We start from the raw sequence: 25,044 nt of genomic DNA on the forward strand, positions 1-25,044 counted from the left end.
TGTTGAAATTTATTACGCGTAGTACACGCAGATTGAAGAAGTTACTAACGGGGAAATAGTTTACGGATATTACTTTCTGATGCAGGAGCTCGACATTCTGGACAATGTAAATTTCTTTGCAGGCATTGTCGTGCGCATGATTCACCGAAAATGTGACCACATAACAACGCAACCATGCGATGTTCCGAAGAATTCCATGGCTCCATACATATAGGACAAGACATGTTGAAGTTAAGACGATCTCGGAGTTGAGCTGCTTCCTGCTCTTTCTCCAAGCATAATTTATCTTTGCCCTCCTGCACCTTGCGAAGGTTACGTAAGGCACGTAAATGACGTTGATGGTATATATGGTATAATGTATCCTTAGCCTCCAGTTCCTTACGAAGCTTATTTACTTCGACCAAGTGAAGTTCTTCTTGGCCGTCAAGTTTATCAAGTAATTGCTGTCGCATTTGAAGAAATTCAGGATTTTCTCGCACTTGAGACAGCTTAAGCTCCAACTGTTGACATAAGCTGTCTTTTGACTCCAGCTCCTTATGCTTCTCGTTTATTTCTAGTAAATGACGTTCTTTTTGATTTTCATGACTTTGTTGCATCTCGAAGACTTCATTCGTTAACTGCTGACACATATTAACATTTATTTTCAGCTCCTCGCGAAGCTCTGTTACTTCCTGTGAATGATGTTCTTTTTTACCTTTAAGATCATCAAGTAATTGCTGTCGCATATTAATATTTATTTTCAGCTCCTTGCGAAGCTCTGTTACTTCTCGCAAATGATGTTCTTCTGCATCTTTAAGATTGTTTTCCTTTGATTCTAACTCCAAGCGAAGCTCTTTTACTTCTTGTAAATGACGTCCTTCTTGACTTTTTTGATCATTAAGTAATTGTTGTCGCATTTGAATAAAGTTTTTCCGCACATCGAAAACTTCATTTGTTAACTGATGACACTTATTATCATTTATTTTCATCTCCTTGCGAAACTCTTTTACTTCCTGTGAATGATGTTCTTTTTGACCTTTAAGATCATCAAGTAATTGCTGTCGCATTTTAATAAATTCAGGGTTTTCACGAACTTGGGATACCTTAAGTTCTAGCTCCTGGCATATATTATCCTTTGCCTCTAGCTCTTTGCGAAGCTCTTTTACTTCTCGTAAATGAAGCTCCTCTTGACCTTTAAGATCGTCAAGCAATTGCTGTCGCATTAATATAAATTCCGGATTTTGTCGGACTTGGGATACTTCCAGTTCTAACTCATGGCATGTGTTATCTCTTACATCCAGCTCCTCACGAAGTTTGTTTACTTCTCGTGAATGGCGTTCTTCTTGATCTTTAAGATTATTTTCTTTTGCTTTTAACTCTTCACGAAGCTCGTTTACGTATCGTAAATGACATTCTTCTCTACTTTTGAGATCATTAAGCAATTGCTTGCGCATATGAATAAAATTTTTCCGAACAGTGAACACTTCATCTGTTAATTTCTGATTTACATTATCATTTAATTCCAGCTGTGTGCGAAGATCTTTTACTTCTCGTGAATGACGTTCTTCGTGACTTTTTAGATCATAAAATGTAGGGTTTTCTCGAACTTGGGATATCTCAAGTTTTAACTGATTGCATATATTATCTTTTTCTTCCAGCTCCTTACGAAGCTCTTTTACTTCGCTTAAATGAAGTTCCTCTTGGCCTTTGAGATCACCAAGTAATTGCAGAACAAATTGTGTTATTTTATGTTCTTGATTATCAGATGTGGCAGTCTGGCTGATAGCTTCCGTCTCCATGCGGATTTCATCTTCCTTGCTTTGTTTGACATCGGGTAGTAATTCCTGCAAATTTTCAGTCTGATTATTGTTTTGTTCTATTTTTAAATTAGCAGAACTGTTTTCCAGTTTCTTGCGCCCTTCAAGAAAATTTTCTGTCATTATAAGATCCTTATTGCTGTGAACAAGAAAAAATTAAATGTTGTTTGCAATATTTTAATCAGATACACGTTGAGTCTTACATTTCCAATATCTAAAAAAGCAATGCTAATCACACGAACGAAATCAGGGAATGTACTGAAAAAGCACAAAATATCAGCTGTGGTTGCCACATATGTCTGAGGCTAATGATCATATACATAGCAATAGGGTCACATTGGCGAATGCAATTCTCGTTGGGCAGCGCCACTGTTCCAGTGTGTACATAGTGCTTTAAAGTCTTGTAGTGATAAGAAGTTTGTTAAGCTACTAAATTTTAAGGTTTTTTAGTATTGAATAAATCACTTTTTGAATTAAAGAACAAGTTGGTTTAAGAATACAGACAATCTCTTTAAAATATTTTCTTTCTTGTATTTATATTTGGATTCAAGTCTTTCATTAGAAACGCATCTTCGACAGAATCATGCGTAAAAAGATTAGTGATGACTGACTCATTTGTGTTAATGCGGCAAGATTGTCGACAAAAAGTGTGGCCGATCAAAAGTAATTTAGAGTAGTCACAGGCAACGAATGGAAAGAATGAATAATGTGTATTTATATAGCTATCATTAGATATACCATTATCAAATTATACACGAAAAAATGATGCCTGATTCACCAATTAAAATTTGAATACAATTAAAAGTTAATTTTTGATATATATTTATGTATATCGATTTGTATACAATATCTGATAAACTAATGTGTAAATTTTGGGCAGATTAAAATCGCGACTTTTGAGAGCGGCAAAATTGTGTAGGAAAAACACATAAGAACTAAGACATTACTTACCAGTTAAATGCATATATTTACCATTTGTATTTATAGTTAAGCACAATATCAAAAACAATTATTTAAATATTTTTATTTCAATAAAAACTTAGGCGCAATTAATTGTTGCACTTTTCATTTTTATTATAGGGCAACATTGATCTGATTTGAAATCGTTTGCGGTCATTTTCTGATTGATTCAATAGGAAATAATTCAAATCTTGCTAGACGTGATACTAGTTTTAAAATGTTTGTTATTTTGAAAAAACTTGTTAAACATTATAAATTATATAAACAAACCGAAATTAACAAAAAATGCAAGCACTTTATATAAACTTCATATACAGTTTGATAGTGACTGCAAATAAAATAATCAACCTGAACCTATATATAAAAACAAAAAGATTGCAATCTGTTGTTGCTTAAGCACCATCAAAGGACTCGCGCTCGCCTTGCGATAGCGTCGATGTTTCCCAGTTAAGAGATCGTTCAATGGCCATTTTCCATTTCTCATAGCGCAGATTGCGTTCCGACGACTTCACTTTCGGTTTGATGGGCACACGCTTATCAGACTTGGAAAGCGGACCCTCCATGTTGTAATTCGGTTCCACAACCTTATAAGCAGCCATTGCAGCGCCCTGGTAAATATAAATACATTAAACACACATTAAGAACACAGCGGAAGTAAATACTTACCAGCGCAGTGGTCTCGGAAATCTTGGCGCGTAGCACATGGATACCAACCAAGTCGGACTGCAGTTGCAGAAACAGATTGTTCACAGTCATACCGCCATCCACCATCAACTTTGCCAGCGGAATCTTACAATCCTTGTGCATGGCATCGAGAATGTCGCGTACCTGGAAGCAAACCGCCTCGAGGGTGGCACGCACAATATGTTCACTGGTTGTCTCCTCGCTTAGGCCACAGATTACTCCACGAGCATCCTGATTCCAGTACGGGGCATAGAGGCCATTGAAGGCTGGCACAAAGTACACATCCAATGAGTTGTCCAGCGTTGTTAAACGATCTGGAGCAAGCTGCTGCGGTTGCTGCGGCTCAAGGCATCGTTGACGAACATGTGTAGTAAAGTCGCCCCAAGGGCAAATAACACACTGCCATGTTATAGCTGCACGCACCCAGAACGCTTTCTACGTTTTCATCCAAAATTTTGTATACGCAAATCACAATAAACAAAAAAAAACAATACGAACAATTTATAAATAGTTCGTTTTTATTTTTTTTATTCAGCTAATGGTTAATATATTGAATATGTAACTAAAATTCATATAGATTTTAATTTTTATTTTATTTTATTCAGCATTTAACTTTTTTGGTTTGATTTATACTTGGATACTGGATATTTACATAAAAATTCGCTCGTGGCAAATTTATAATATCCACATAATTGAACCAGTTGTTAAGAACGAGTAAATAGCTTACGTATATCATTTGCAGAAGCTTGAGCTCGACACGTTGGACAATTCGGATTTCTTTCCAAGCATTCTCGTACACATGACTCGCCGAAAATGTGACCACATAACAACGCAACCATGCGATGTTCTGAAGAATTCCAAGGATCCATACATATTGGGCAAGACTCGCTGAAATTAAGACGATCTCGAAGTTGAGCTGCTTCCTGCTCTTTCTCCAAGCATAATTTATCTTTGTCCTCCTGCACCTTGCGAAGGTCACTTATTTCTCGTAAATGACGTTCTTCTTGATCTTTAAGATTATCCATTAATTGTTGTCGCATATGAATAAGCTCAGCATTTTCCTGTCCGAACATTTCATTCTCTAGTTGGTGACATATTTTATCCTTTTCGTCCAGCTCCTTGCGAAGCTCATTTACTTCGAGCAAATGAAGTTCTTCTTGGAGCTTAAGATCATCTAGTAATGATTGTCGCATTTGAACAACTTCAGGATTTTCCCGTACTTGGGATATCTCAACCTCCAATTGATAGCATATATTATCCTTTGCCTCTAGCTCTTTGCGAAGCTCTTTTACTTCTCGTAAATGAAGCTCCTCTTGACCTTTAAGATCATCAAGTAATTGCTGTCGCATTTGAAGAAATTCAGGATTTTCCCGTACTTGGGATATCTTAAGTTCTAGCTCCTGGCATATATTATCCTTAGCCTTCAGTTCCTTACGAAGCTCTTTTACTTCTCGTAAATGAAGCTCCTCTTGACCTTTAAGATCGTCAAGCAATTGCTGTCGCATTAAAATAAATTCTGGGTGTTGTCGTACTTGGGATACCTCAAGTTCCAAATCTTGGCATATAATATCTTTCGCCTCTAGCTCTTTGCGAAGATCTTTTATTTCTCGCTCTAACTGATGGCACATATTATTCTTTTCGTCCATCTCTTTACGATACATATAAGCTTCGTGAATTGAAATTTCTTCGTGATTTTGTCGATCGTCTGGCATTTGCTGTCGTTGGTTTGCCTCAGGTTCCTTTAAAATTTGCAGCTGATCTTTTTTATTACCTTCATCTTTTCGAAGATTTTCCATATTTTTAAGCAAATCAGAAATTTTGAGCTCAAGCTGAGCATTTTTAATACTCATTGCTTCAGCTTCCTTTTGAATCTTTTCGAATTGCAGTTTACTCTCATCTTTGTTTTGTTTTAAATCGTCTAGCAATTGCTGATACTGGAAACTCTCAGGATTGTTGTTATTCTGCTTAACTTCCACATTAGCAACTCTATTCTCCAGAAGCCTAAGACCATCGTCCAATTTTACTGCCATCATATCTAAAATGCTTTTTTTCAGATCCTCCATTTTTTAATTAACTGCGTTGTCAATATTCACTGGAAGTAAAAATTAAAGTGTTTTGTAATGTTTAAATTTTAAAATCAATATGAATTTATATTACAATTCTTACATTCACAAAAGCTAAACACGAAATGCTCCTGAGTCACTAAAAAGATTAGGGAATTCACTGGAAAAGCAGGAAATAGAGTTGCCACATTGGTCAAAAGAATATGGTAAGACATCAGTAAGGTCACACTAGTGAGAGTTTAATTCTCATTTAGCGACGAAGCCCTCCAGTGTGTACACAAAGAAATGTCTAGGTTTCGTACTTGTTGGTGGGAATCCCCATTCACGGTTCTACAAAAATATTAAACATTTGACCATAAAAGAAAGGTTTTTAAAGAATAAAGTAAAATTTACGATCAGTATTTCTGCATAATTTATGCGATTGGTAATTTTAATAAAATGATTATGTAGGAGAAATATGTAATTATATAGTTTTAAAATTATAAAATTTTGTTTATACGCACAATTTAATTCAATTGTGTTAATATACAAAATTACAATTATCGCCATTGTAAACTCTGTGTTCTCTATAGATTAATGAAAAAAATACCGATTATCTGGTCAAACTTGGCCATTGGTTTTACTGCATTGATAGTTGTTGAAAGTTCAATCAGTAAATGAATGCGTCATAAGAAGCTAATGATATATATGTGCATACATATGTAAATAGATAAGAAATTATTGTTTATTGGCTCTTTTGTATTGTTAAAATTTACTACGCGTAGTACAAGCAGATTGAATAAATTATTAACGGGGAAATAGTTTACGAATATTACTTTCTGAAGCAGGAGCTCGACATTCTGGACAATTTGAATTTCTTTGCAGGCATTGTCGTGCGCATGATTCACCGAAAATGTGACCACATAACAACGCAACCATGCGATGTTCTGAAGAATTCCATGGCTCCATACATATGGGACAAGACATGTTGAAGTTAAGACGATCTCGGAGTTGAGCTGCTTCCTGCTCTTTCTCCAAGCATAATTTATCTTTGTCCTCCTGCACCTTGCGAAGGTCACTTATTTCTCGTAAATGACGTTCTTCTTGATCTTTGAGATTATCCATTAATTGTTCTCGCATTTGAATAAACTCAGCATTTTCCTGCACTGCGAATACTTCATGCTCTAACTGATGGCATATTGTATCCTTAGCCTCCAGTTCCTTACGAAGCTTATTTATTTCGACCAAGTGAAGTTCTTCTTGGCCTTCAAGTTCATCAAGTAATTGCTGTCGCATTTGAAGAAATTCCGGATTTTCTCGCACTTGAGACACCTTAAGCTCCAACAGTTGACAAAGGCTGTCTTTTGACTCCAGCTCCTCGTGCTTCGCGTTTATTTCTAGTAAATGGCGTTCATCTTGACTTTCAAGTCTTTTCTGCATCTCGAAGACTTCATTCGTTAACTGCTGACACATAGTAACATTTATTTTCAGCTCCTTGCGAAGCTCTGTTACTTCTCGCAAATGATGTTCTTCTGCATCTTTACGATTGTTTTCCTTTGATTCTAACTCCAAGCGAAGCTCTTTTACTTCTTGTAAATGACGTCCTTCTTGACTTTTTTGATCATTAAGTAATTGTTCTCGCATTTGAATAAAGTTTTTCCGCACATCGAAAACTTCATTTGTTAACTGATGACACTTATTATCATTTATTTTCATCTCCTTGCGAAACTCTTTTACTTCCTGTGAATGATGTTCTTTTTGACCTTTAAGATCATCAAGTAATTGCTGTCGCATTTTAATAAATTCAGGGTTTTCACGAACTTGGGATACCTTAAGTTCTAGCTCCTGGCATGTGTTATCCCTTACATCCAGATCCTCACGAAGTTTGTTTACTTCTCGTGAATGGCGTTCTTCTTGATCTTTAAGATTATTTTCTTTTGCTTTTAACTCTTCACGAAGCTCGTTTACGTATCGTAAATGACATTCTTCTCTAATTTTGAGATCGTTAAGCAATTGCTTGCGCATTTGAATAAAATTTTTCCGAACAGTGAACACTTCATTTGTTAACTTCTGATTTACATTATCATTTAATTCCAGCTGTGTGCGAAGATCTTTTACTTCTCGTGAATGACGTTCTTCGTGACTTTTAAGATCATAAAATGTTGGGTTTTCTCGAACTTGGGATATCTCAAGCTTTAATTGATTGCATATATTATCCTTTTCTTCCAGCTCCTTACGAAGCTCTTTTACTTCGCTTAAATGAAGTTCCTCTTGGCCTTTGAGATCACCAAGTAATTGCAGAACAAATTGTGTTATTTTATGTTCTTGATTATCAGATGTGGCAGTCTGGCTGATAGCTTCCGTCTCCATGCAAATTTTATCTTCCTTGCTTTGTTTGACATCGGGTAGTAATTCCGGCAAATTTTCAGTCTTATTATTGTTTTGTTCAATTTTTAAATTAGCAGAACTGTTTTCCAGTTGCTTGCGCCCTTCAAGCAAATTTTCTGTCATTATAAGATCCTCAATTTATTTCTGTGAAAAAGACAAAATTAAATTTTGTTTGCAATATTTTAATCAGATACACGTTGAGTCTTACATCTCCAATAGCTAAAATAGCAATGCTAATCACACGAACGAAATCAGGGAATGTACTGAAAAAGCACAAAATATCAGCTGTGGTTGCCACATATGTCTGAGGCTAATGATCATATACATAGCAATAGGGTCACATTGGCGAATGCAATTCTCGTTGGGCAGCGCCACTGTTCCAGTGTGTACATAGTGCTTTAAAGTCTTGTAGTGATAAGAAGTTTGTTAAGCTACTAAATTTTAAGGTTTTTTAGTATTGAATAAATCACTTTTTGAATTAAAGAACAAGTTGGTTTAAGAATACAGACAATCTCTTTAAAATATTTTCTTTCTTGTATTTATATTTGGATTCAAGTCTTTCATTAGAAACGCATCTTCGACAGAATCATGCGTAAAAAGATTAGTGATGACTGACTCATTTGTGTTAATGCGGCAAGATTGTCGACAAAAAGTGTGGCCGATCAAAAGTAATTTAGAGTAGTCACAGGCAACGAATGGAAAGAATGAATAAACTTGTGTATTTATATAGCTATCATTAGATATACCATTATCAAATTATACACGAAAAAATGATGCCTGATTCACCAATTAAAATTTAAATACAATTAAAAGTTAATTTTTGATATATATTTATGTATATCGATTTGTATACAATATCTGATAAACTAATGTGTAAATTTTGGGCAGATTAAAATCGCGACTTTTGAGAGCGGCAAAATTGTGTAGGAAAAACACATAAGAACTAAGACATTACTTACCAGTTAAATGCATATATTTACCATTTGTATTTATAGTTAAGCACAATATCAAAAACAATTATTTAAATATTTTTATTTCAATAAAAACTTAGGCGCAATTAATTGTTGCACTTTTCATTTTTATTATAGGGCAACATTGATCTGATTTGAAATCGTTTGCGGTCATTTTCTGATTGATTCAATAGGAAATAATTCAAATCTTGCTAGACGTGATACTAGTTTTAAAATGTTTGTTATTCTGAAAAAACTTGTTAAACATTATAAATTATATAAACAAACCGAAATTAACAAAAAATGCGAGCACTTTATATAAACTTCATATACAGTTTGATAGTTGCTGCAAAGAAAATAATCAACCTGAACCTATATATAAAAACAAAAAGATTACAATCTGTTGTTGCTTAAGCACCATCAAAGGACTCGCGCTCGCCTTGCGATAGCGTCGATGTTTCCCAGTTCAGAGATCGTTCAATGGCCATTTTCCATTTCTCATAGCGCAGATTGCGTTCCGACGACTTCACTTTCGGTTTGATGGGCACACGCTTATCAGACTTGGAAAGCGGACCCTCCATGTTGTAATTCGGTTCCACAACCTTATAAGCAGCCATTGCAGCGCCCTGGTAAATATAAATACATTAAACACACATTAAGAACACAGCGGAAGTAAATACTTACCAGCGCAGTGGTCTCGGAAATCTTGGCGCGTAGCACATGGATACCAACCAAGTCGGACTGCAGTTGCAGAAACAGATTGTTCACAGTCATACCGCCATCCACCATCAACTTTGCCAGCGGAATCTTACAATCCTTGTGCATGGCATCGAGAATGTCGCGAACCTGGAAGCAAACCGCCTCGAGGGTGGCACGCACAATATGTTCACTGGTTGTCTCCTCGCTTAGGCCACAGATTACTCCACGAGCATCCTGATTCCAGTACGGGGCATAGAGGCCATTGAAGGCTGGCACAAAGTACACATCCAATGAGTTGTCCACTGTGCTGGCCATCGCCTCAATCTGGCTGGTATTTTGAATGAGGCCAATATTATCGCGCAGCCAATTGAACGCAGCGCCCGCAATGGCAACGCTACCTTCCAGCGCATAGAACGGCGGTGCACTGCGTCCAATTTGGTAGCCAACGGTGGTCAGTAGTCCATGCGTCGAATGCACAATCGCCGGACCTGTATTGTAGAGCAAAAAACAGCCGGTGCCATAGGTGGCCTTGGCCTGACCCTTGGCTAGACATTGTTGACCCACCAAAGCTGCCTGCTGATCTCCTAGATCGGCTGTTATGGGAATGTCCTTCAGTATGCCATCGGCAATGTCGCCATAGTGCTCAGCACTTGAACAGATCTCGGGCAGAATTCCGCGTGGCAGGCCAAAGAATTTAAGCAAATTGGGATCCCAATTCAAGGTTTCAATGTTCATGAGCATGGTGCGCGATGCATTTGTCACGTCTGTCTTGTGGACGCCACCATGGACGCCGCCTGTTAATCTGTACATCAGCCAGGTGTCAATGGTGCCAAACATGGCAGTATCATCGTCCATGGCCTTCTTCACCGTGGGCATATTGTCGCGTAGCCATCGTAATTTGACACCGGAAAAGTAGGGGGAGATTGGTAGTCCACAAAGTGGACGTAAGTAGTTAATGTTGCGGGCATTGTTTGGTATTGTTTTGAGCAAATCCTCAACTGTGCTGCCAGTGCGATTATCTAGCCAAATAATGGCATTGGCCAGTGGTTTGCCGGTCTTGCGATCCCAAATTACAGTCGACTCGCGCTGATTCGTAATGCCAATAGCAACAATATCCTGCAAAAAAATATATATATATTATATACGTATATTGAGCTTCTTAGTTGTTGACCTTAATCTGACCTAATTGAGTGTTCGAACGTTCAAATTTGCCGCTTATATAAATTATTATTTAGTAAGGTGTGGCAACACTGTGCAGTTCAAGCACAGAAAACGTCATAATGAGTGCAGCAACTAATCACAATAAAAAGCTAATTTATGGATAACTAAAACCTATGCATATGAGTTGTTACAAAACTAAAAGTAAAATAAATAAAAACTAAAATTAATTAGCATAAAAGCTTTGCGTCACTCATTTTTGGATTTTGTACGAAAAGTGGTGTGTGGTAACATTGTTTGAAGCCGTTTGCACTTTTTCTCGTACGTTCCACAAATTGGAGTGTGGTAACACTGTACGGCGAGCAAAGTGTAGTAAACAAAACTAAAAAAAAGTCGGCTGATAAGAAACAGAGCCAAAACGACGTAACAAAAAATAGGCGTAGGCGAGACTCAATTACCTTTTTCCTGTTTCATTTTCAAATGTCAAACACACTCAAAATTCTCAGTCGCAAAGTGGCCAGCTTCCTAAACAGCAGTCATCACCAGCATTATCAACAGCAATATCGCAGCATTATGTCAACTGGACAAACAGCGGCAATTGTGGCCGTTGGCCAAATGTGCGCAACCGACGACAAAGCCGCCAATCTACGCCAAGTGGAGCAGCTGGTCCAACAAGCGAAAGCCAAACAAGCCAAATTACTTTTCCTACCCGAATGCTGTGACTTTGTGGCCAAGGAGAAGAGTCAACTCTTGACTCTGGCCGAACCCCTAAACGGTGCACTTATGGCCAAGTATCGTGAGCTGGCCAAGTGCAATCAAATCTGGCTATCGCTGGGCGGTCTGCACGAGCTCAAGTGCTCCCCAGGTGGCGACGAACCCAACAAAATGTACAACGCCCATGTGCTGCTCAACGATCAAGGTGATCTTGTGGGTGTCTATCGCAAGCTTCATCTGTTCGATGTGAAGACTCCGGAAATTACACTGATGGAATCCTCCTACGTCGAGGCGGGCAAGGGTCTGGAGCGTCCACTAGCAACACCAGCCGGTCGTCTGGGCCTGCAGATCTGTTATGATTTGCGCTTTGCGGAGACGGCCCTGCTGCTGCGCAAACTGGGCGCTCAACTGCTCTCCTATCCATCGGCCTTTACCTACAGCACAGGCAAGGCCCACTGGGAGCTGCTGCTGCGTGCGCGTGCCATAGAAACTCAGTGCTTTGTGATTGCCGCTGCTCAGCAGGGTTGGCACAATGCCAAGCGTCAATCTTGGGGCCATGCCATGATCGTCAGCCCGTGGGGCAAAGTGCTGGCCGACTGTGGCGAACAGGAGTTGGGTGTGGCCACCGCCGAGGTGGACCTCTCCACGCTGGACAAACTCTACCAGAGCATGCCGTGCTTTGAGCATCGACGCAACGATATCTACAGTTTGACTGCCTATAATTTAAAGATGCCCAACGAGGCGGATGGACAGGATCGTGCTTTTGCCGAGAATATTGTGGACAAACGAACCATCTTCTATGAGTCGGAACACTGTTATGCCTTCACCAATCTGCGCTGTGTCGTCGAGGGTCACGTGCTGGTCTCCACCAAGCGTGTGACGCCACGACTCAACGGTCTCAATTGTGCCGAGATCACCGATCTGTTTGCCACCGTTTGCATGGTGCAGCGACTGCTGGAGCAGATCTATGGCACCACGTCGGCCACGGTAACGGTACAGGATGGCGCCCAGGCTGGTCAGACGGTGCCTCATGTGCACTTTCATGTGATGCCACGTCGCACTGGCGACTTTGGGCACAACGATCAGATCTATGTGAAGCTGGATGATCGTGCTGAGAACTTGCCAGCGCGAACACTCGAGGAGCGAATTGAAGAGGCGCAGAAGTATCGTGATTATCTACAGGACGCGAGGAGTTAACCTACACCTTTAATTTTAATAGATATGTGTGAAGCTTTTATGTAAATATGATTCTGGCAGTAAAGAGCTCTTAACAATGGACGCGCATGGAGTATAATATATCCTAAATATTAGTAATTTTTGTATTGTGGGAAGGCATGAGGCAAGAAGATGGGGTCATGTGCAATCCTATAAACTATATATTTACTCGTTCACTAAGTCTAAGCACACTAAATTTATCTGTGGGTTTCTACACTCACTTAAATTGTGGATGTCATAAAATTAATTTAAATTTAAAACAACGAAAATTTTATGAGGATTCGTTTGGAAGTTTTTTTTTTAAATAACAATACAAACCAAAATATCCACATTACACGGTAGAATATTTCTTATGGACTATACTCTGACTTTTACTCTTCTACATATAATTTCATTTATACATAGAATTTTGTTTATACATAAAACCAAAAAGTTAATTTACATGGGACTCATTGGAATTTTACCAGACACTCATAATCAAGATATTTTTAAAATAAAAAAAAACGAGCAATAATTTTTCGGTTATAGGGTATGGGTATGGGAGTTTTCGCTGTACTATTTATCTTAAAACATCTATTCATAATAAATAACCTATCACAAAGAATCATCAATATATCACGATCAAAAAGCATGCCCTACATCTTATCAGAAGCTGTAGGGCCATAAAATGAATTATGATTACAATACAACTGTATGTAACGTATCTATCAGTCGATCACGGTCGCTTTTTTAAACGAAGGGGTATTTTGTATAATGCCTCTCTCAATCGCTCACCTTGACTTTGCCGCCTAGAGCACGAAGCTTGCGACATGCGTTTTCGATGCACTCGTTAACAGTGTTGATAATCACTTCGGGATCCTGTTCACACCATCCCTCCTTGGCGAAGATGGACGGCACCTCAATCTGATGGAAGCAGACGACATCGTCGGTGCCCGCCTTGAAGATCATGAAGCGAGCCGATGTGGTGCCCTCATCTATGGCGCCAACATATGGACCCTCCAGCTGATAATCCATTACGCTTAATTATTTATTGTGTTGTGTAATTACGTATGCACCACAAAATTTGAAAGGGAAGCGTGAAAAAGTTTTGCGTTAAGTCTCCGGTAATATGAGCGAATTACTGATCGATGTTTATTGGGGCCGACATAGCTATTAGTTGCTGTCGCGGAAACAGTTGCGATAACAGAGATAAGGCCCAGCCCCTCTGGCTCGAAAGCTCTTGACGTGTACTCTGTCCCCAGTTGTTTGCTGTTGTTGTTGTTATTGCACACAAACTTGTTTTCTTAACGTAAATAAATAATTTGTTGCGAATGATTATGCGAAAACGGAGAGTAAAAATAAATAATAATGCGGTAATGCAATCGTGATGTTGCTGTACACTACACTCTGTGAGGTCATATGGACTGCAAATTTATGATTATTCTTTTAATAATTTCGACACTTCTAATTTAACACATGCTATTAACAAAATATTTAATTTATTTTCCTTAAAATGAGGATATTTAACAATCCTTACAATTTGACAGCACTGTTTTGTCAGTGTGTACCCACTGCTTGATGCATCAGCTGTGAGTGCAGCGCATACGGTCACACTACCATCTATTTAACTGGCCGGCCTAATGTCGGGCAATTTTTGTAATAGTCCTAAAGAATCAAAAAAATTATGTCTATCACATCTTCCATATCGGAAGCACACTGTGCAGGACTTCGTGATCTGTTGGTCAACGAAAAAAATACTCCTGTGCTGCTGCAGCTAGCGAGAAGCATCACAAAAAACGTGTGCACTATCGAAGATGCCGAGGGTAAAACAAATGAAGCATCAAAACAATAACAAATAAAATGCTTCATCTTTCTTTTTATTTGTCATTGCAGAGGCGCTTGGGTATGTCACGGCGCATTTGGAGGATATACACAAGGTACTACACAAGCGTCACATTACCAGAGATCTGCTTTTTAAGTACTTGCACACAAGACTGCCGGGTACATCGACCGATTTCACTAAAGCGGATCTGGTTATGAGAGTCATTCAGTATTGGGATAAACAAATTACTACAGAAGCAGTTGCCAAGCAAACTTCAATAACAACAATTGAACGTATAGAGCAAACTGAGCAGGATTATCCCATCAATTTGATGGCGCGCAAATTTGGTGAATGGTTCTTCGAGAAGTTCAATGCCAACGATCTGAACCAATCGGATTTATGGAGCGATTCCGTATTGCAACTTAGTGTGATTGCTGATGACGGCACTAGTGACGTTGAGTGCTCAACAGCCGAAGAGGTTATCGCCTCATTATTCAGTGCTAAGGATCAATTTGGTTTCTATTTCAATCCGAACTTAACACACACGGGCGTCCAAGGACGCATCGATGTCTATGGCCATGTTGTGGTGCTCTGTTGCGGCACTTTGCATACAGGGGACAGATCTGTGGGCGTCTTTGAGTGTGCGTTTGGTCTGCTGCGTGATCCAAATTCTGACAACAACTGGAAACCCAAGAAGTTCAAGTGGTCGCTGCGCAGTGAACTGACTCCACCAGAACTGCATACACTCAACTCCAGCGAATCCCTGCAGACGGCACTGGCTTTGCCAACACCCAACGATACACTGGACTAACACTACGAAGGAGGAACTGTTGTGAAGGCAGCTACAAGGCTCGTCATATATAAGTTAATATTTATTTTGCTTAAATATAAAACTAGTCTGTTAAATAGGAATTCATATAACCCAGATACCAATAAGTCTGTTTCAATTGTCATAAATTACATGTTACATTTTAAGTTTTTTTAATACATTTATGTATCGGATATATGTTAAACAAGAATGTATACTGAAATCGTTTAAGTTTAATAAGAAAATATAAGCTATTGCATTGAAATAATAAAATAAAAAGTTGACTTTGTATTTAACACCCGAAAACCAATCAAAAATATTCGAAACTCGTTTCTAGAAGTCTTGTCCTTGTAGACTTAGACCAAAAGAGCATGACAGTAATCTCTACTGTTGAGGAAGAACGTATCCCCCGGTCACCATATTTTCATATTCATTTCATTTGCTTTTCTTCAACGATATTTAAAAATTGTGAGTGGACAAAGGCAAGAAACGAACATAGGTTTATAAATCGATTGAAATAAAAAGAAATATAAATATTATGTATAGCAGAAAGATCGTATAATAATATGCTATCCAATTTACTTTTTAAGCATTTTTTTTGTGGATACATTTTGAAACATAATTTCAATATTTTTAATAACTCATTGAAACAGACTATATGGATATTGTTAGTCATGGGAAAATACTTTACCTGATTTGCTTTTGCTTTGCTTTTTCAAGTTTGTTCAAGCTCTTCCCGGTTACCTATTGAGAAATACAATAAGGATGCTAAGTAAATCACGCGATTTGATCAGATCATACAACTTACGCCCCGACGTGGGAATGTCTCAAGTTTCAAGACGCGCGCGCACTTTTCCACAAGGCATTTTCGCCAAGTAGCTGCAAGTTCAGAGAAAATAACAGCATTAAATGTTGTGATTTTTGATCGAATCAGGGTAGGAAAAGTAAATGATAAACGAAAAAAAGAAAATAAATAAATATACATATAGGAAAACTGGCGCTGATAGCATTGGGTTATTATTAACTGATTTTGCACCCAAAAATAAATTATTACCAGTTGGTTCAACTGCTCTGAACTGTCGTGGCTGCTCCGCATGGACGTGATCATTATTGGATCAATTGCAGTTCCACTGAAATGGTATTGAATATTAATAACAATTTCTCCAGTCAAGGCATACTCTATAGATGTTCTATTATATATATTGTATGTGTGTGTGAGTGTGTGGTTTGAAAGAGTGTGTGTGTGATAATAAATTGGTATGTGGGAGTTTCTTTTTTTACATTCATGCATATATATAGATAGTATATATTGTATTAAAAGTATTATACTTAGTTTGTAAGCGCACGCACACACATAACAATCTTATTCGCTTATGACAATTCGCTTCACAACAAAAACCACTTGAACTTATATACATTGTCAGCATATACATATATATCATATTTGTATATATAGTAATTGTAGTTTATATATTCTTTTTTTGTTTGTTTATATATGTTTTTGGGGTGAGAGTGGTATTTGGAGTTTGATGAAGTTTTTCTTTTTTTGTTTTGTTTTGCTTTTTTTTTTTAATAACGATAACTTTTTAACTAATATCGCTAACGAAATTTCTTACGGTCTAGGAAATATTGAATTACGTTTATTCTGTTGTCTCATCTACATTTTCTCCTGTATAAATGGATGCATTAGCGCCTGATTTAGCGAAATACGCTTGCCCGGATCAAGAGCAAACATATTCTCCAGCAGATCTTTCAGTTGTGTCACCTTTCGGTGCTGATCATCGGGCAGATTCTGATCGGCAATCAGTTCCTGCTGTAGATTGCGGATTGGCTTGACAACGGGCATTACCACAATCTTTTCCTGCAAAACATAGTTGGTTTAAAGGGATTATCTCATCGATAATTTGAGGTCTACTTACCCGCTCGGTTAGTTTGTCGATTTCATGATAGAGGAAATTACAGCTTTGATCAAAATGCTGCTCTCTAAACTGACCCTTGCGTACAATACGATTTGGAATTTTACCCTTGACATCCATGAAGAACTTTAGCATCTGATTATTGCTTTTGCCACTGTACAAGATCTTGCCCGTGTACAGCTCATAGATGGTACAACCAGCCGACCACGTATCAATTCCATAGTCATATGGTATGCCCAATATAATCTCGGGTGCACGATAGAAACGTGACACCAAATACGGTGTAATTTCATTTTCACTGATGCCCGACGCAGAGCCAAAATCGCAAAGTTTCAATATGAGATTATTCTCATTGACCAGAATATTATCGGGCTTAATATCCGCATGCAGAATGCCCGTTTTCTTCAACAGCTTGAGGGCCAAAAATAATTGTTGTGTGTAGCTGCGCACTGCCTTGATGTGAAGTCCCACATTCTTGCCATACTTTTTAAGTACCTCACGCAAATTCATTGCCAACGGCTCGAATACCATGCAGAGATGCTTAAGAGATGGAATGAAAAGTTATAGTAGTTTTTTTATAAAATGTATATGCATACGCACCTGTTTGTGAAAGAAGTGGCGATACAGACGCAGACAGTGAAAACGATCGTCGGGATCGGCATCGTTCAGTTTCTTCAGTACTTCCAGTTCACGTAGACCAGTTTTGTGCCTATGGAAAGAAAGGGTAGGTTTAGCATAGATGAGGTTAATGCACCCATTCAACAACCACTTACATGATCTCGTTGTTGCGTATGATTTTGATGGCAACATTGGCGGCACCACGAGCTTGATCGCGACCACGCACCACATTGCTGAAGACACCCTGTCCGGTATAGCCGCTGACAAGATAGCGGTTGTCAAGCACCTCGCCAATGCGCACACGATAATAACCCTCGGCATCGTCCCAATTGTCCGTCAAGGCGGGATTCTCGTTTTGATGCTTGTTCTGCACAATTGTGCTGGGTGACTGTGGGAAATGAAAGGAGTTGAAGTTTTAACAACGGTTTCTTGTTGAATTGTGTGTTTAGGCGTGACATTTACAAGCCTGCGACTCACATCAAAATTGGAATCCACATCCTGATCGGCAAACATATCCCAATCGTTGCGTTTCTCCTTGACAGCGCTGTTCTTGGCTGCATTGAGCTGTGGCTCCTCCTCTTCTTCCTCCACCTTATCCCTAAGCGTTGGCGTTGGTGTGCGCTGCGAGCGATCGACTCGCGATGACACTGGCGATGTGCTTCTCGACTCGTAGGAATTAGATTTGCGTGGCGTTGGACTTGTTGTACGCGACTCTTGATCATTGCTGCCCAATTTCTGCATGTAAGCACAGTTAAATATAGGGAATTCAACATGATTTGAGATTTTATATAAATACCTTTAACAGTTCCTCGCGTTGCTTGCGTCGTAGCTCAATAATGCGCTCCTCGTCATCGTCATCCTCATTAATGTCAATGTCAAAGCTTTCGTTTTCCTCGTCGCTGCTCTCTTTATCGTGCTGCTTCTGCCCCTCGCTGAGCGAGCCTTTGTAGCGATCACGCTCTCCAGCGCCCACGCCATTGCCCGAGCCACGTGCTCCACGCCCAGCACCACCACGAGCAGCGCCACGCTCTCCATCACGATCTTGCTCCAGTTGACGCTCGCGCTCACGTCGCCTATCAGATTCAAACTTACTGCGGCTATGCGAACGCGGTCGGTTCCAACGATCCCGTTCTCGTTCCCGCTCTCGTTCACGCTCCCTGGGACGTCCGCCACGCTGCTCTGCTGGCTGACGATTGTGTTCTCTGTCGCTGGGTCGTCTGTCACGTTCGCGGCTTTGCTCGCGTCTCTCACGCTGCTTGTCACGATTGATCTCCTGTCGCAAATCCTCCATATTGCGATTGTACTCTTGATGATGGCGCCGCTGGTCGCCGCGATTATGCTGCTGCTGCTGCTGCTCCAGACGACGGCGTGGAGTGCGACTGCGTTGTTCGCGAGGCATACGCTCACGGGAGCGTCGTTCACGTCCCGCATCTCGATGATGACGACTGCTGGCTGCAGCTGGTGGCGGTTCATCGCGTGTACGGCTTCGGGGATGGGCAGAGGCGGGTAGGGAGTGGGGCGGCGGCGAGGCATGACGTCGTCGCTTGTCCGGTGTGGGCGAAGGTGTGCGCTGGCCACCGCTAGAATCATCCAATAATATAACATCGGATTCGTTTGAGTTATGGATGTTAGTTTGTTGATTATTAACATGTTTACTAGTTGCAGTTGCCAGCGGTGCTGCAGACTGCGCGCAGGAGTTGGAGGAGGAATTTAGCCTGCGCTTCGGCGGCGCCTCACTAGCTGCCAATTTGGTCTGCTGATGATGCTGCTCCCTCGGCTGTTGTTGCTGTCGGCGACGCTCGCCGTTGTCCTCGTCACGTGAGTTGCGTTTGACCAACACCGAATTGGAGCGAGATTCATCGCACTCGGTGTCTGACATGTAGGCGCCCAGACGTGCCTGTAACAGAGCCTTTTGCTTCATCAGTTCCTCCAGATTGAGCTCATCCTCCAGTTTGGGGTCTATGACCGGACTAACCACATCCATGGGACTGCATACAAAACGCACATTAATTCCTATTGCATATACACGGGTTATAGCAATACTTACACTTCACTTTCGCTACCAGAGCTAGCCACCTCTAACACGGGCACAGTCATCACTTTGTTCTGTATGGTCTTGGTGATCTCCTCGACTAGACTGCATGGATCCGTTTGCATATTAGGCTTTATGATACGGAAATCACCACCATTTTTTTGCATTATTTCAGTAAATTTACTGCTAAGACTTTGACTTTGACTGCTGGAGTTTCGTTGTTTGTTGTCGGATGCATTGGAGGATTCACTATGATGACGATGGCGCTTCTTTGATTTTTTGTGCTTCTTGTGCAGTTTATTGTCGGCAGAGGAGGACTTCTTATGTTTCTTATGCTTTTTCGACTTTTTATGCTTGGCACTGCGACGTTCCTCTGCCTCACTGTTGTCGCTGGAGTCGTAACTGCTCCCCAATAAAAAGAGCCACAAATTAATATACACACACAACACACATACACACACACACAGCTACATAACCTCACAAAGCTCTACTCTGCAAGTTTTGTAGTTCTTTTTCTTTGTACGTTTTGTTTTGGTTTCCCTATGAACTCACCTTTTCTCGTCGCTCGTCATTTTTAAGAGTTGGGTGCCAATGGCTTGCACGTGCACTCGTTTTGTATTAAATATAGTTTTAATTAATATTTTTTGGTGCGCAAATTTTTTACATCTCCCTACTTATACGTTTGTTTGTAATCACTTTAGTGGTGGAGAAACATCGATAGCACTCGCGTTGGCAGCGATAGTTAATGCGTGAACCCTAGATTGGTATATGAATGACAATAGCTTGAAGCTCGAAGAATTTCGAAAAGGTAATTTTGATGCGTTAAATCGTCGTTTACACCAACATAATGCTATATTGTAATATTTATTTTTCAAAATATCTACCCTATCGATACAGGCTATGAATACATGAACACGACCGATATCAGCAAGTTTGAACTTTGCCCACCCCTATCGCTGTATTCAAACGAATCCGCAAATATTTTCTTATTGGCTTTCTTAATGCAGCAAATATTGTAAATGTATATTATTCAGCCAATTTTAAATAGTTCGTTATATTAAAAGAGTGTGTCAGCTTTATATTTGTAAAGGTTTTTAAGAATAATATGTTACCCAATAATTATATTCGTATTGGCTCGTTAACTAATCAGCTTTATTTCACATTTCAGCTGTTAGTGCTCTCAAGGTTGCCACCCTTTGAGCCAAAAGTACTAGAATCAGCTGTGCACACTGGTGCAAAACTGGGCAGAAGTTCAACAAACTCGGCACTGCTGATGAAGCAAAAACACATTTTGTTTGGTTGCAATAAGCAAATTAAATAATATAAGTGACAACCACTTAACTTAATGTGGGGAATAAGAATTCAATACGTATTCCCTGTATTTGATCACCACGTGCAAGGTGCCATTGAGATTAGCTGGATTAATGCTCTCCAAACTTATTAATCGCTGTGCGCAACGTTTAATCCAACAACAAATACGTTTCTCTGCATTCTCAACCCGCTCTCAACGTAAATCCTTCGACATGGATAAAGTTTATCTCCGCAATGCCCAAGACACGCAGGAACTTCATATCACTTTTCGTTATGCTAACGAAGCGCTCAAAGTTGATCGTGACTTTAATTTCTGTCGCCGCATGGACGAATGCATCGATGAGGCCTTGATCCGGATACGCAACAACATTGAGAAGGAGGTAAATAAGCGCAGCAAAAAGAAATCCAAGAAGTCTGAGGAAGCAGTGCCAACCGCTCCACAGACTCAAGAGGAGATTGTGGTTGCAGTGCATCGCAAGGATTGCGTGGAGAGCATTGCTGGCATTACATTCAACGAACTGTTGTCGGACATATCGCAAGGACTTGAGCTGCGTGTGATAGACAAGTCACTGGACATTGTGTTCAATCAGCCATGGGTTGCTGGTCTTCAATTACCCAGCTCCATAATGGCTGGGTTTCTCGTGTATCCCCTCAAGCTACAACTGCAGTTTGCCACGCGACAGCATTCCAAAGCACAATGGTACAAAACGCTGAAGCCCAACTCGACTAAAGCGGAGTGGACACCTTGCAGCGAGGGATTGATTTACCAGCTGACTGAGGAAGACATTGATTACTATCTAAAGCTGGTGGTGACACCTGGCAATGAACATGGCGTCTATGGGCCACCTGTTGAGTATGTAACCACATCCCCTGTGCAGGCGGGACCACAAAATTGTCCCTACGAACTACGCCAGCAATATACTAAAAAGCCACTCAGCAATCCTGCAGAGATTCGTGTGGTCAGCTACAATCTGCTGGCAGATTTGTATGCGGATGGCGACTATGCGCGGAAGACGCTATTTCCCTACAGTGCGCCAGCAAACTTGAAGATTGATTATCGCAAGCAGCTATTCATCAAGGAATTAATTGGCTACAATGCGGATTTGTTGTGTCTGCAGGAGGTGGACATTAAGATCTTTGATTACGATTTGCAGCCAGTGCTTGCCGATGATTTCCAAGGCATCATGACACCCAAAGGCAAAGTGGCCGAGGGCATCGCTTTGTTCTATCGCACATCGCGCTTTGAATTGTTAAACACTTATGTGCTGCACTTGGGTGACAACATCAGCAGTCTGCCCATCTTTGCACCGCTCTGGCAGAAGATTAAGCATAACGAGCAGTTGGCGAGTCGCATCTGTGATCGATCCACAACGCTGCAGTTGTGTTTGTTTCAGCTGAAGGGAACTAAACGTTATGTGATGGTCGCGAATACACATTTGTATTTCCATCCCGATGCCGATCACATCCGTTTACTGCAGATTGGATTCTCGCTGATCTTTGTGGAGCACATCTACAAGCAGGCCATTAAAGAGCACGGCATAACAGATCCCCAAAATATTGGTCTCATATTTTGTGGCGATTTTAATAGTGTGCCTGAATGCGGCATTTATAAATTGATGACGGAACAGTTTGTGGATAGCAATTTTGTGGACTGGAGCAGCAATCAGGAGGAGGCGGTCAAGGATGTGGAGTTGCGACAATCATTTAAAATGGTCTCGGCCTGCGGCACGCCAGAGTTTACCAACTACACAACGCTCTTCGCTGCCTGCTTGGATTACATATTCTACCAAAGCGACTCGTTTGACTTGCTGCAATCGGTGCCGCTGCCATCGGTCGAGGAGCTGAGTGCCAATGAAGCTATACCTTCGGTTACTTTTCCATCAGATCATGTTTCATTGGTGGCTGATCTTAAATTTAAGTCAAGCAATTGATTGCTAACTTTGTCGCAATTTTACTTAACTCTCACAATGCACAAATACATATATAGAAAATATAATTCTACAACGTAGTTTACGATATTTGATTGTGCAATAAGATGGGGCTTACCTAGAACAAGCATTTCAACCTGTGCTCAACCAATAGTCTCTAGTTAATATACAAACTGAATATATAAAGTTGTATTTTAATTGTTTTGTTTTGTACATGATTTAACTGGCCACAGCCACTTCGTCGTGATCATCCTTCTCAATGCTCAACTCTAGCACAGCATCTTCATCAACAGACATGGAAATGGGTTCCTTGGAGTTTTCTGTAGATGCCGAGTTTTCTTTGACATTGCCACGATTGCTATCAAATTTGGTGGGACTCATGCTGTTGAGCTCATCGTCGTCTTCGTCGCTCACCTCCATGATGCCATTATTGTCATTGTTTACGGATGCGGCATCGCTTTCACTGGACGATGACGACGATCCTGAACTGTTTCCATCTTCTAGTTGCTGCTCCAATTCATGTATTGTGTACATGAGTAGAGTGAAATCGTTGCGACGTTTCTCAAATTTGTGCTCCATCTTTAGCTTCTTTTGCGTCAATTTATCAATCTCCTTTTTGATGGTTTCAATTTGTTTCTCGGTGCCTTTGCGATCCGGTTGCTCCTCAATAAGAGAGGCGAGCAAATCGTACTCCATTTTATTCTTGCGTATTTCCTTGGCCACGATCAGCTCTTTCTTACTGCCCTCAATCTCCTCCTTGGCCATTTCGATGCTTTCCTTGTGCTTTTCAGCCAGTTTGCTGTAGTTTTCCTGCTCCTCCTTGATCATATTTAGGGTGTGCACATTTTTCATGGCAGCAAATTGACATTGGGCCAATTGCGCCATAAGGCGATCGTACATTATTTGGCTGCAACCCACAATTGTTAGCTATTGTGTATTCATTATTGCTAATTTACTTACTTGGTTTCGGGGGAATCATTTTTGGAGTTGGCCCATTTCAGAAACTGCTTCAAAAGCATGTTGAGCCTGCGGTCTTCGCCTGTGCCATCGCCGTCAATCAGCAGTCGTTGTTTTATAATTTCCTCTATTAAGATACGTTATTAGAATGGAAATAATTGTGTTTAAGTTACAAATTAATGAATTGTTTACCGTCGTTCATTGCTAACAATAATTCTTTATGAATTGTAAACAAAACACCGGCTGCTGTAATCGATTCAAAATTATTTATAGTTATCGATAAAAAAAAGACATCCCGCCTGCCACAACAAAGCGAACGAAGTTAAAGGTTAGGCTTTTAAATTAGTTAATTTGATTGTAATTATCAAAAATAAAAATAAAAGGATAACACAAATTGAATTAAGCAGAAAATATGCATTTAATATTAGCAGCAACAAATTAAATCAAGGTGGCAACCTTCTGGAATGCAAACGTTTGCGGCAGCTTATCGATAAATTGTAAACATTCGCATGTGTTTAGCTGCTTCTGCATTTATTTAGTAGAAATTGTTTGTTTAATTTTCGAAAAATGACTGCCGTACCGCCGCCCGCAAATATCTCCACGCTTATGCCATTAGGTAAGCAGTTAAACATTAATTCAAAGTATTTTATAACTTCAACAATAAATGTTACCGGCAGAATTGGTGGACAAATGCATCGGCTCTAGAATTCACATCATCATGAAGAATGACAAGGAAATGGTGGGAACGCTTTTGGGATTCGATGATTTCGTCAACATGCTGCTGGACGATGTTACGGAATACGAAAACACGCCTGATGGACGCCGCATCACCAAATTGGATCAGATTCTGCTCAATGGCAACAACATAACAATGGTGGGTTCGCAATGAAATCAGCGTATAAGTTTCTTGTATAAATATAAACAATTTCCTTGCAGTTGGTGCCTGGCGGCGAGCTGGCCGAATAAGAACAACTTTCCATACATACATACATATATTGTAAGCTTTTAATAAAAACATTTCGGAAACAAAAAAACATATGTAGGCTTTTGTAAAAGATTGCCAGTGG

The 25,044-nt window shown here is 40.0% G+C and overlaps 11 protein-coding genes across 14 annotated transcripts; 4 read left to right on the forward strand and 7 right to left on the reverse strand.

Moving 5' to 3' along the window:
- Positions 1–44: 44 nt before the first annotated feature.
- LOC132788293 (trichohyalin-like) lies at positions 45–1,919 on the reverse strand. The gene has a single exon (XM_060795626.1). It carries the CDS (start codon positions 1,917–1,919, stop codon positions 45–47), a length of 1,875 nt encoding a protein of 624 aa, XP_060651609.1.
- A 1,214-nt stretch (positions 1,920–3,133) lies between these two features.
- Positions 3,134–3,875, reverse strand: LOC132788294 (glycerol kinase 3-like; the record flags this gene model as incomplete). The annotated part of the gene is made up of 2 exons (XM_060795627.1): positions 3,134–3,364; positions 3,423–3,875. Coding segments are annotated over 2 exons (669 nt in total), but the record flags the coding sequence as incomplete, so codon positions are not given.
- A 142-nt stretch (positions 3,876–4,017) lies between these two features.
- On the reverse strand, positions 4,018–5,808 carry LOC132793428 (sporulation protein cse15-like). Its single transcript, XM_060803356.1, has 2 exons — positions 5,607–5,808; positions 4,018–5,532 (listed from the first exon to the last, which is right to left on the reverse strand). Exon 2 carries the CDS (start codon positions 5,501–5,503, stop codon positions 4,145–4,147), a length of 1,359 nt encoding a protein of 452 aa, XP_060659339.1. The 5' UTR covers positions 5,504–5,532; positions 5,607–5,808; the 3' UTR covers positions 4,018–4,144.
- A 208-nt stretch (positions 5,809–6,016) lies between these two features.
- LOC132793424 (RING finger protein PFF0165c-like) lies at positions 6,017–8,942 on the reverse strand. 3 transcript variants are annotated; one of them, XM_060803352.1, is made up of 3 exons: positions 8,830–8,942; positions 8,079–8,133; positions 6,017–8,014 (listed from the first exon to the last, which is right to left on the reverse strand). In XM_060803352.1, exon 3 carries the CDS (start codon positions 7,991–7,993, stop codon positions 6,290–6,292), a length of 1,704 nt encoding a protein of 567 aa, XP_060659335.1. In that variant the 5' UTR covers positions 7,994–8,014; positions 8,079–8,133; positions 8,830–8,942; the 3' UTR covers positions 6,017–6,289. The 3 variants fall into 3 exon arrangements, with proteins under 3 accessions (XP_060659335.1, XP_060659334.1, XP_060659333.1); XM_060803351.1 differs by lacking the exon at positions 8,830–8,942 and adding an exon at positions 8,196–8,598; XM_060803350.1 differs by lacking the exon at positions 8,830–8,942 and having other exon boundaries at positions 8,079–8,598.
- Positions 8,943–9,113: 171 nt separating this feature from the next.
- LOC132793426 (glycerol kinase-like) lies at positions 9,114–14,096 on the reverse strand. The gene is made up of 3 exons (XM_060803353.1): positions 13,381–14,096; positions 9,505–10,635; positions 9,114–9,446 (listed from the first exon to the last, which is right to left on the reverse strand). Exons 1-3 carry the CDS (start codon positions 13,618–13,620, stop codon positions 9,231–9,233), a joined length of 1,587 nt encoding a protein of 528 aa, XP_060659336.1. The 5' UTR covers positions 13,621–14,096; the 3' UTR covers positions 9,114–9,230.
- On the forward strand, positions 11,024–12,696 carry LOC132793427 (nitrilase and fragile histidine triad fusion protein NitFhit). Its single transcript, XM_060803355.1, has one exon. The coding sequence runs from the start codon at positions 11,158–11,160 to the stop codon at positions 12,586–12,588; it is 1,431 nt and encodes a 476-aa protein (XP_060659338.1). The 5' UTR covers positions 11,024–11,157; the 3' UTR covers positions 12,589–12,696.
- Positions 14,097–14,176: 80 nt separating the features above from the next.
- LOC132793431 (uncharacterized protein C3orf38 homolog) lies at positions 14,177–15,451 on the forward strand. Its single transcript, XM_060803359.1, has 2 exons — positions 14,177–14,408; positions 14,479–15,451. The coding sequence occupies exons 1-2, from the start codon at positions 14,270–14,272 to the stop codon at positions 15,216–15,218; spliced, it is 879 nt and encodes a 292-aa protein (XP_060659342.1). The 5' UTR covers positions 14,177–14,269; the 3' UTR covers positions 15,219–15,451.
- A 325-nt stretch (positions 15,452–15,776) lies between these two features.
- Positions 15,777–20,491, reverse strand: LOC132793420 (serine/threonine-protein kinase PRP4 homolog). 2 transcript variants are annotated; one of them, XR_009633120.1, is made up of 11 exons: positions 20,334–20,491; positions 19,797–20,183; positions 18,546–19,737; positions 18,227–18,484; positions 17,905–18,137; positions 17,732–17,840; positions 17,135–17,671; positions 16,854–17,076; positions 16,270–16,345; positions 16,024–16,094; positions 15,777–15,959 (listed from the first exon to the last, which is right to left on the reverse strand). XR_009633120.1 is itself a non-coding variant. In XM_060803344.1 (8 exons), the coding sequence occupies exons 1-8, from the start codon at positions 20,351–20,353 to the stop codon at positions 16,873–16,875; spliced, it is 2,940 nt and encodes a 979-aa protein (XP_060659327.1). In that variant the 5' UTR covers positions 20,354–20,491; the 3' UTR covers positions 16,751–16,872. The 2 variants fall into 2 exon arrangements, 1 of the variants encoding a protein (XP_060659327.1); XM_060803344.1 differs by lacking the exons at positions 15,777–15,959; positions 16,024–16,094; positions 16,270–16,345 and having other exon boundaries at positions 16,751–17,076.
- Positions 20,492–20,986: 495 nt separating this feature from the next.
- LOC132793422 (2',5'-phosphodiesterase 12) lies at positions 20,987–23,188 on the forward strand. Its single transcript, XM_060803346.1, has one exon. It carries the CDS (start codon positions 21,206–21,208, stop codon positions 23,021–23,023), a length of 1,818 nt encoding a protein of 605 aa, XP_060659329.1. The 5' UTR covers positions 20,987–21,205; the 3' UTR covers positions 23,024–23,188.
- Positions 23,189–23,191: 3 nt separating this feature from the next.
- LOC132793433 (THO complex protein 7) lies at positions 23,192–24,257 on the reverse strand. Its single transcript, XM_060803361.1, has 3 exons — positions 24,170–24,257; positions 23,981–24,104; positions 23,192–23,927 (listed from the first exon to the last, which is right to left on the reverse strand). Exons 1-3 carry the CDS (start codon positions 24,177–24,179, stop codon positions 23,240–23,242), a joined length of 822 nt encoding a protein of 273 aa, XP_060659344.1. The 5' UTR covers positions 24,180–24,257; the 3' UTR covers positions 23,192–23,239.
- An 84-nt stretch (positions 24,258–24,341) lies between these two features.
- LOC132793434 (U6 snRNA-associated Sm-like protein LSm5) lies at positions 24,342–25,011 on the forward strand. Its single transcript, XM_060803363.1, has 3 exons — positions 24,342–24,593; positions 24,655–24,851; positions 24,914–25,011. Exons 1-3 carry the CDS (start codon positions 24,545–24,547, stop codon positions 24,941–24,943), a joined length of 276 nt encoding a protein of 91 aa, XP_060659346.1. The 5' UTR covers positions 24,342–24,544; the 3' UTR covers positions 24,944–25,011.
- The last annotated feature ends 33 nt before the right edge of the window (positions 25,012–25,044 follow it).

The sequence above is a fragment of the Drosophila nasuta genome, chromosome 3 (genome assembly GCF_023558535.2).
Source record: "Drosophila nasuta strain 15112-1781.00 chromosome 3, ASM2355853v1, whole genome shotgun sequence".
Taxonomy (NCBI): Eukaryota; Metazoa; Arthropoda; class Insecta; order Diptera; family Drosophilidae; genus Drosophila; species Drosophila nasuta.

Bases quoted from the DNA above. Each gene is read 5' to 3' on its own strand.
- LOC132793431 (XM_060803359.1), top strand. From the start codon at position 14,270: ATGTCTATCACATCTTCCATATCGGAAGCACACTGTGCAGGACTTCGT. The intron at 14,409-14,478 runs GTAAAACAAATG...TTGTCATTGCAG, and splicing joins CACTATCGAAGATGCCGAGG to AGGCGCTTGGGTATGTCACG.
- LOC132793424 (XM_060803352.1), bottom strand. From the start codon at position 7,993: ATGACAGAAAATTTGCTTGAAGGGCGCAAGCAACTGGAAAACAGTTCT.
- LOC132793427 (XM_060803355.1), top strand. From the start codon at position 11,158: ATGTCAAACACACTCAAAATTCTCAGTCGCAAAGTGGCCAGCTTCCTA.
- LOC132793420 (XM_060803344.1), bottom strand. From the start codon at position 20,353: ATGACGAGCGACGAGAAAAG. The intron at 18,485-18,545 runs GTATTTATATAA...GCTTACATGCAG, and splicing joins AACGCGAGGAACTGTTAAAG to AAATTGGGCAGCAATGATCA. The intron at 18,138-18,226 runs GTGAGTCGCAGG...CATTTCCCACAG, and splicing joins ATGTGGATTCCAATTTTGAT to TCACCCAGCACAATTGTGCA.
- LOC132793426 (XM_060803353.1), bottom strand. From the start codon at position 13,620: ATGGATTATCAGCTGGAGGGTCCATATGTTGGCGCCATAGATGAGGGC. The intron at 10,636-13,380 runs GTGAGCGATTGA...ATTTTTTTGCAG, and splicing joins CTCTAGGCGGCAAAGTCAAG to GATATTGTTGCTATTGGCAT. The intron at 9,447-9,504 runs GTAAGTATTTAC...TATATTTACCAG, and splicing joins TTTCCGAGACCACTGCGCTG to GGCGCTGCAATGGCTGCTTA.
- LOC132793422 (XM_060803346.1), top strand. From the start codon at position 21,206: ATGCTCTCCAAACTTATTAATCGCTGTGCGCAACGTTTAATCCAACAA.
- LOC132788293 (XM_060795626.1), bottom strand. From the start codon at position 1,919: ATGACAGAAAATTTTCTTGAAGGGCGCAAGAAACTGGAAAACAGTTCT.
- LOC132793434 (XM_060803363.1), top strand. From the start codon at position 24,545: ATGACTGCCGTACCGCCGCCCGCAAATATCTCCACGCTTATGCCATTA. The intron at 24,594-24,654 runs GTAAGCAGTTAA...TGTTACCGGCAG, and splicing joins CTCCACGCTTATGCCATTAG to AATTGGTGGACAAATGCATC. The intron at 24,852-24,913 runs GTGGGTTCGCAA...ATTTCCTTGCAG, and splicing joins ATGGCAACAACATAACAATG to TTGGTGCCTGGCGGCGAGCT.
- LOC132793428 (XM_060803356.1), bottom strand. From the start codon at position 5,503: ATGGAGGATCTGAAAAAAAGCATTTTAGATATGATGGCAGTAAAATTG.
- LOC132793433 (XM_060803361.1), bottom strand. The intron at 23,928-23,980 runs GTAAGTAAATTA...TGTGGGTTGCAG, and splicing joins AATGATTCCCCCGAAACCAA to CCAAATAATGTACGATCGCC.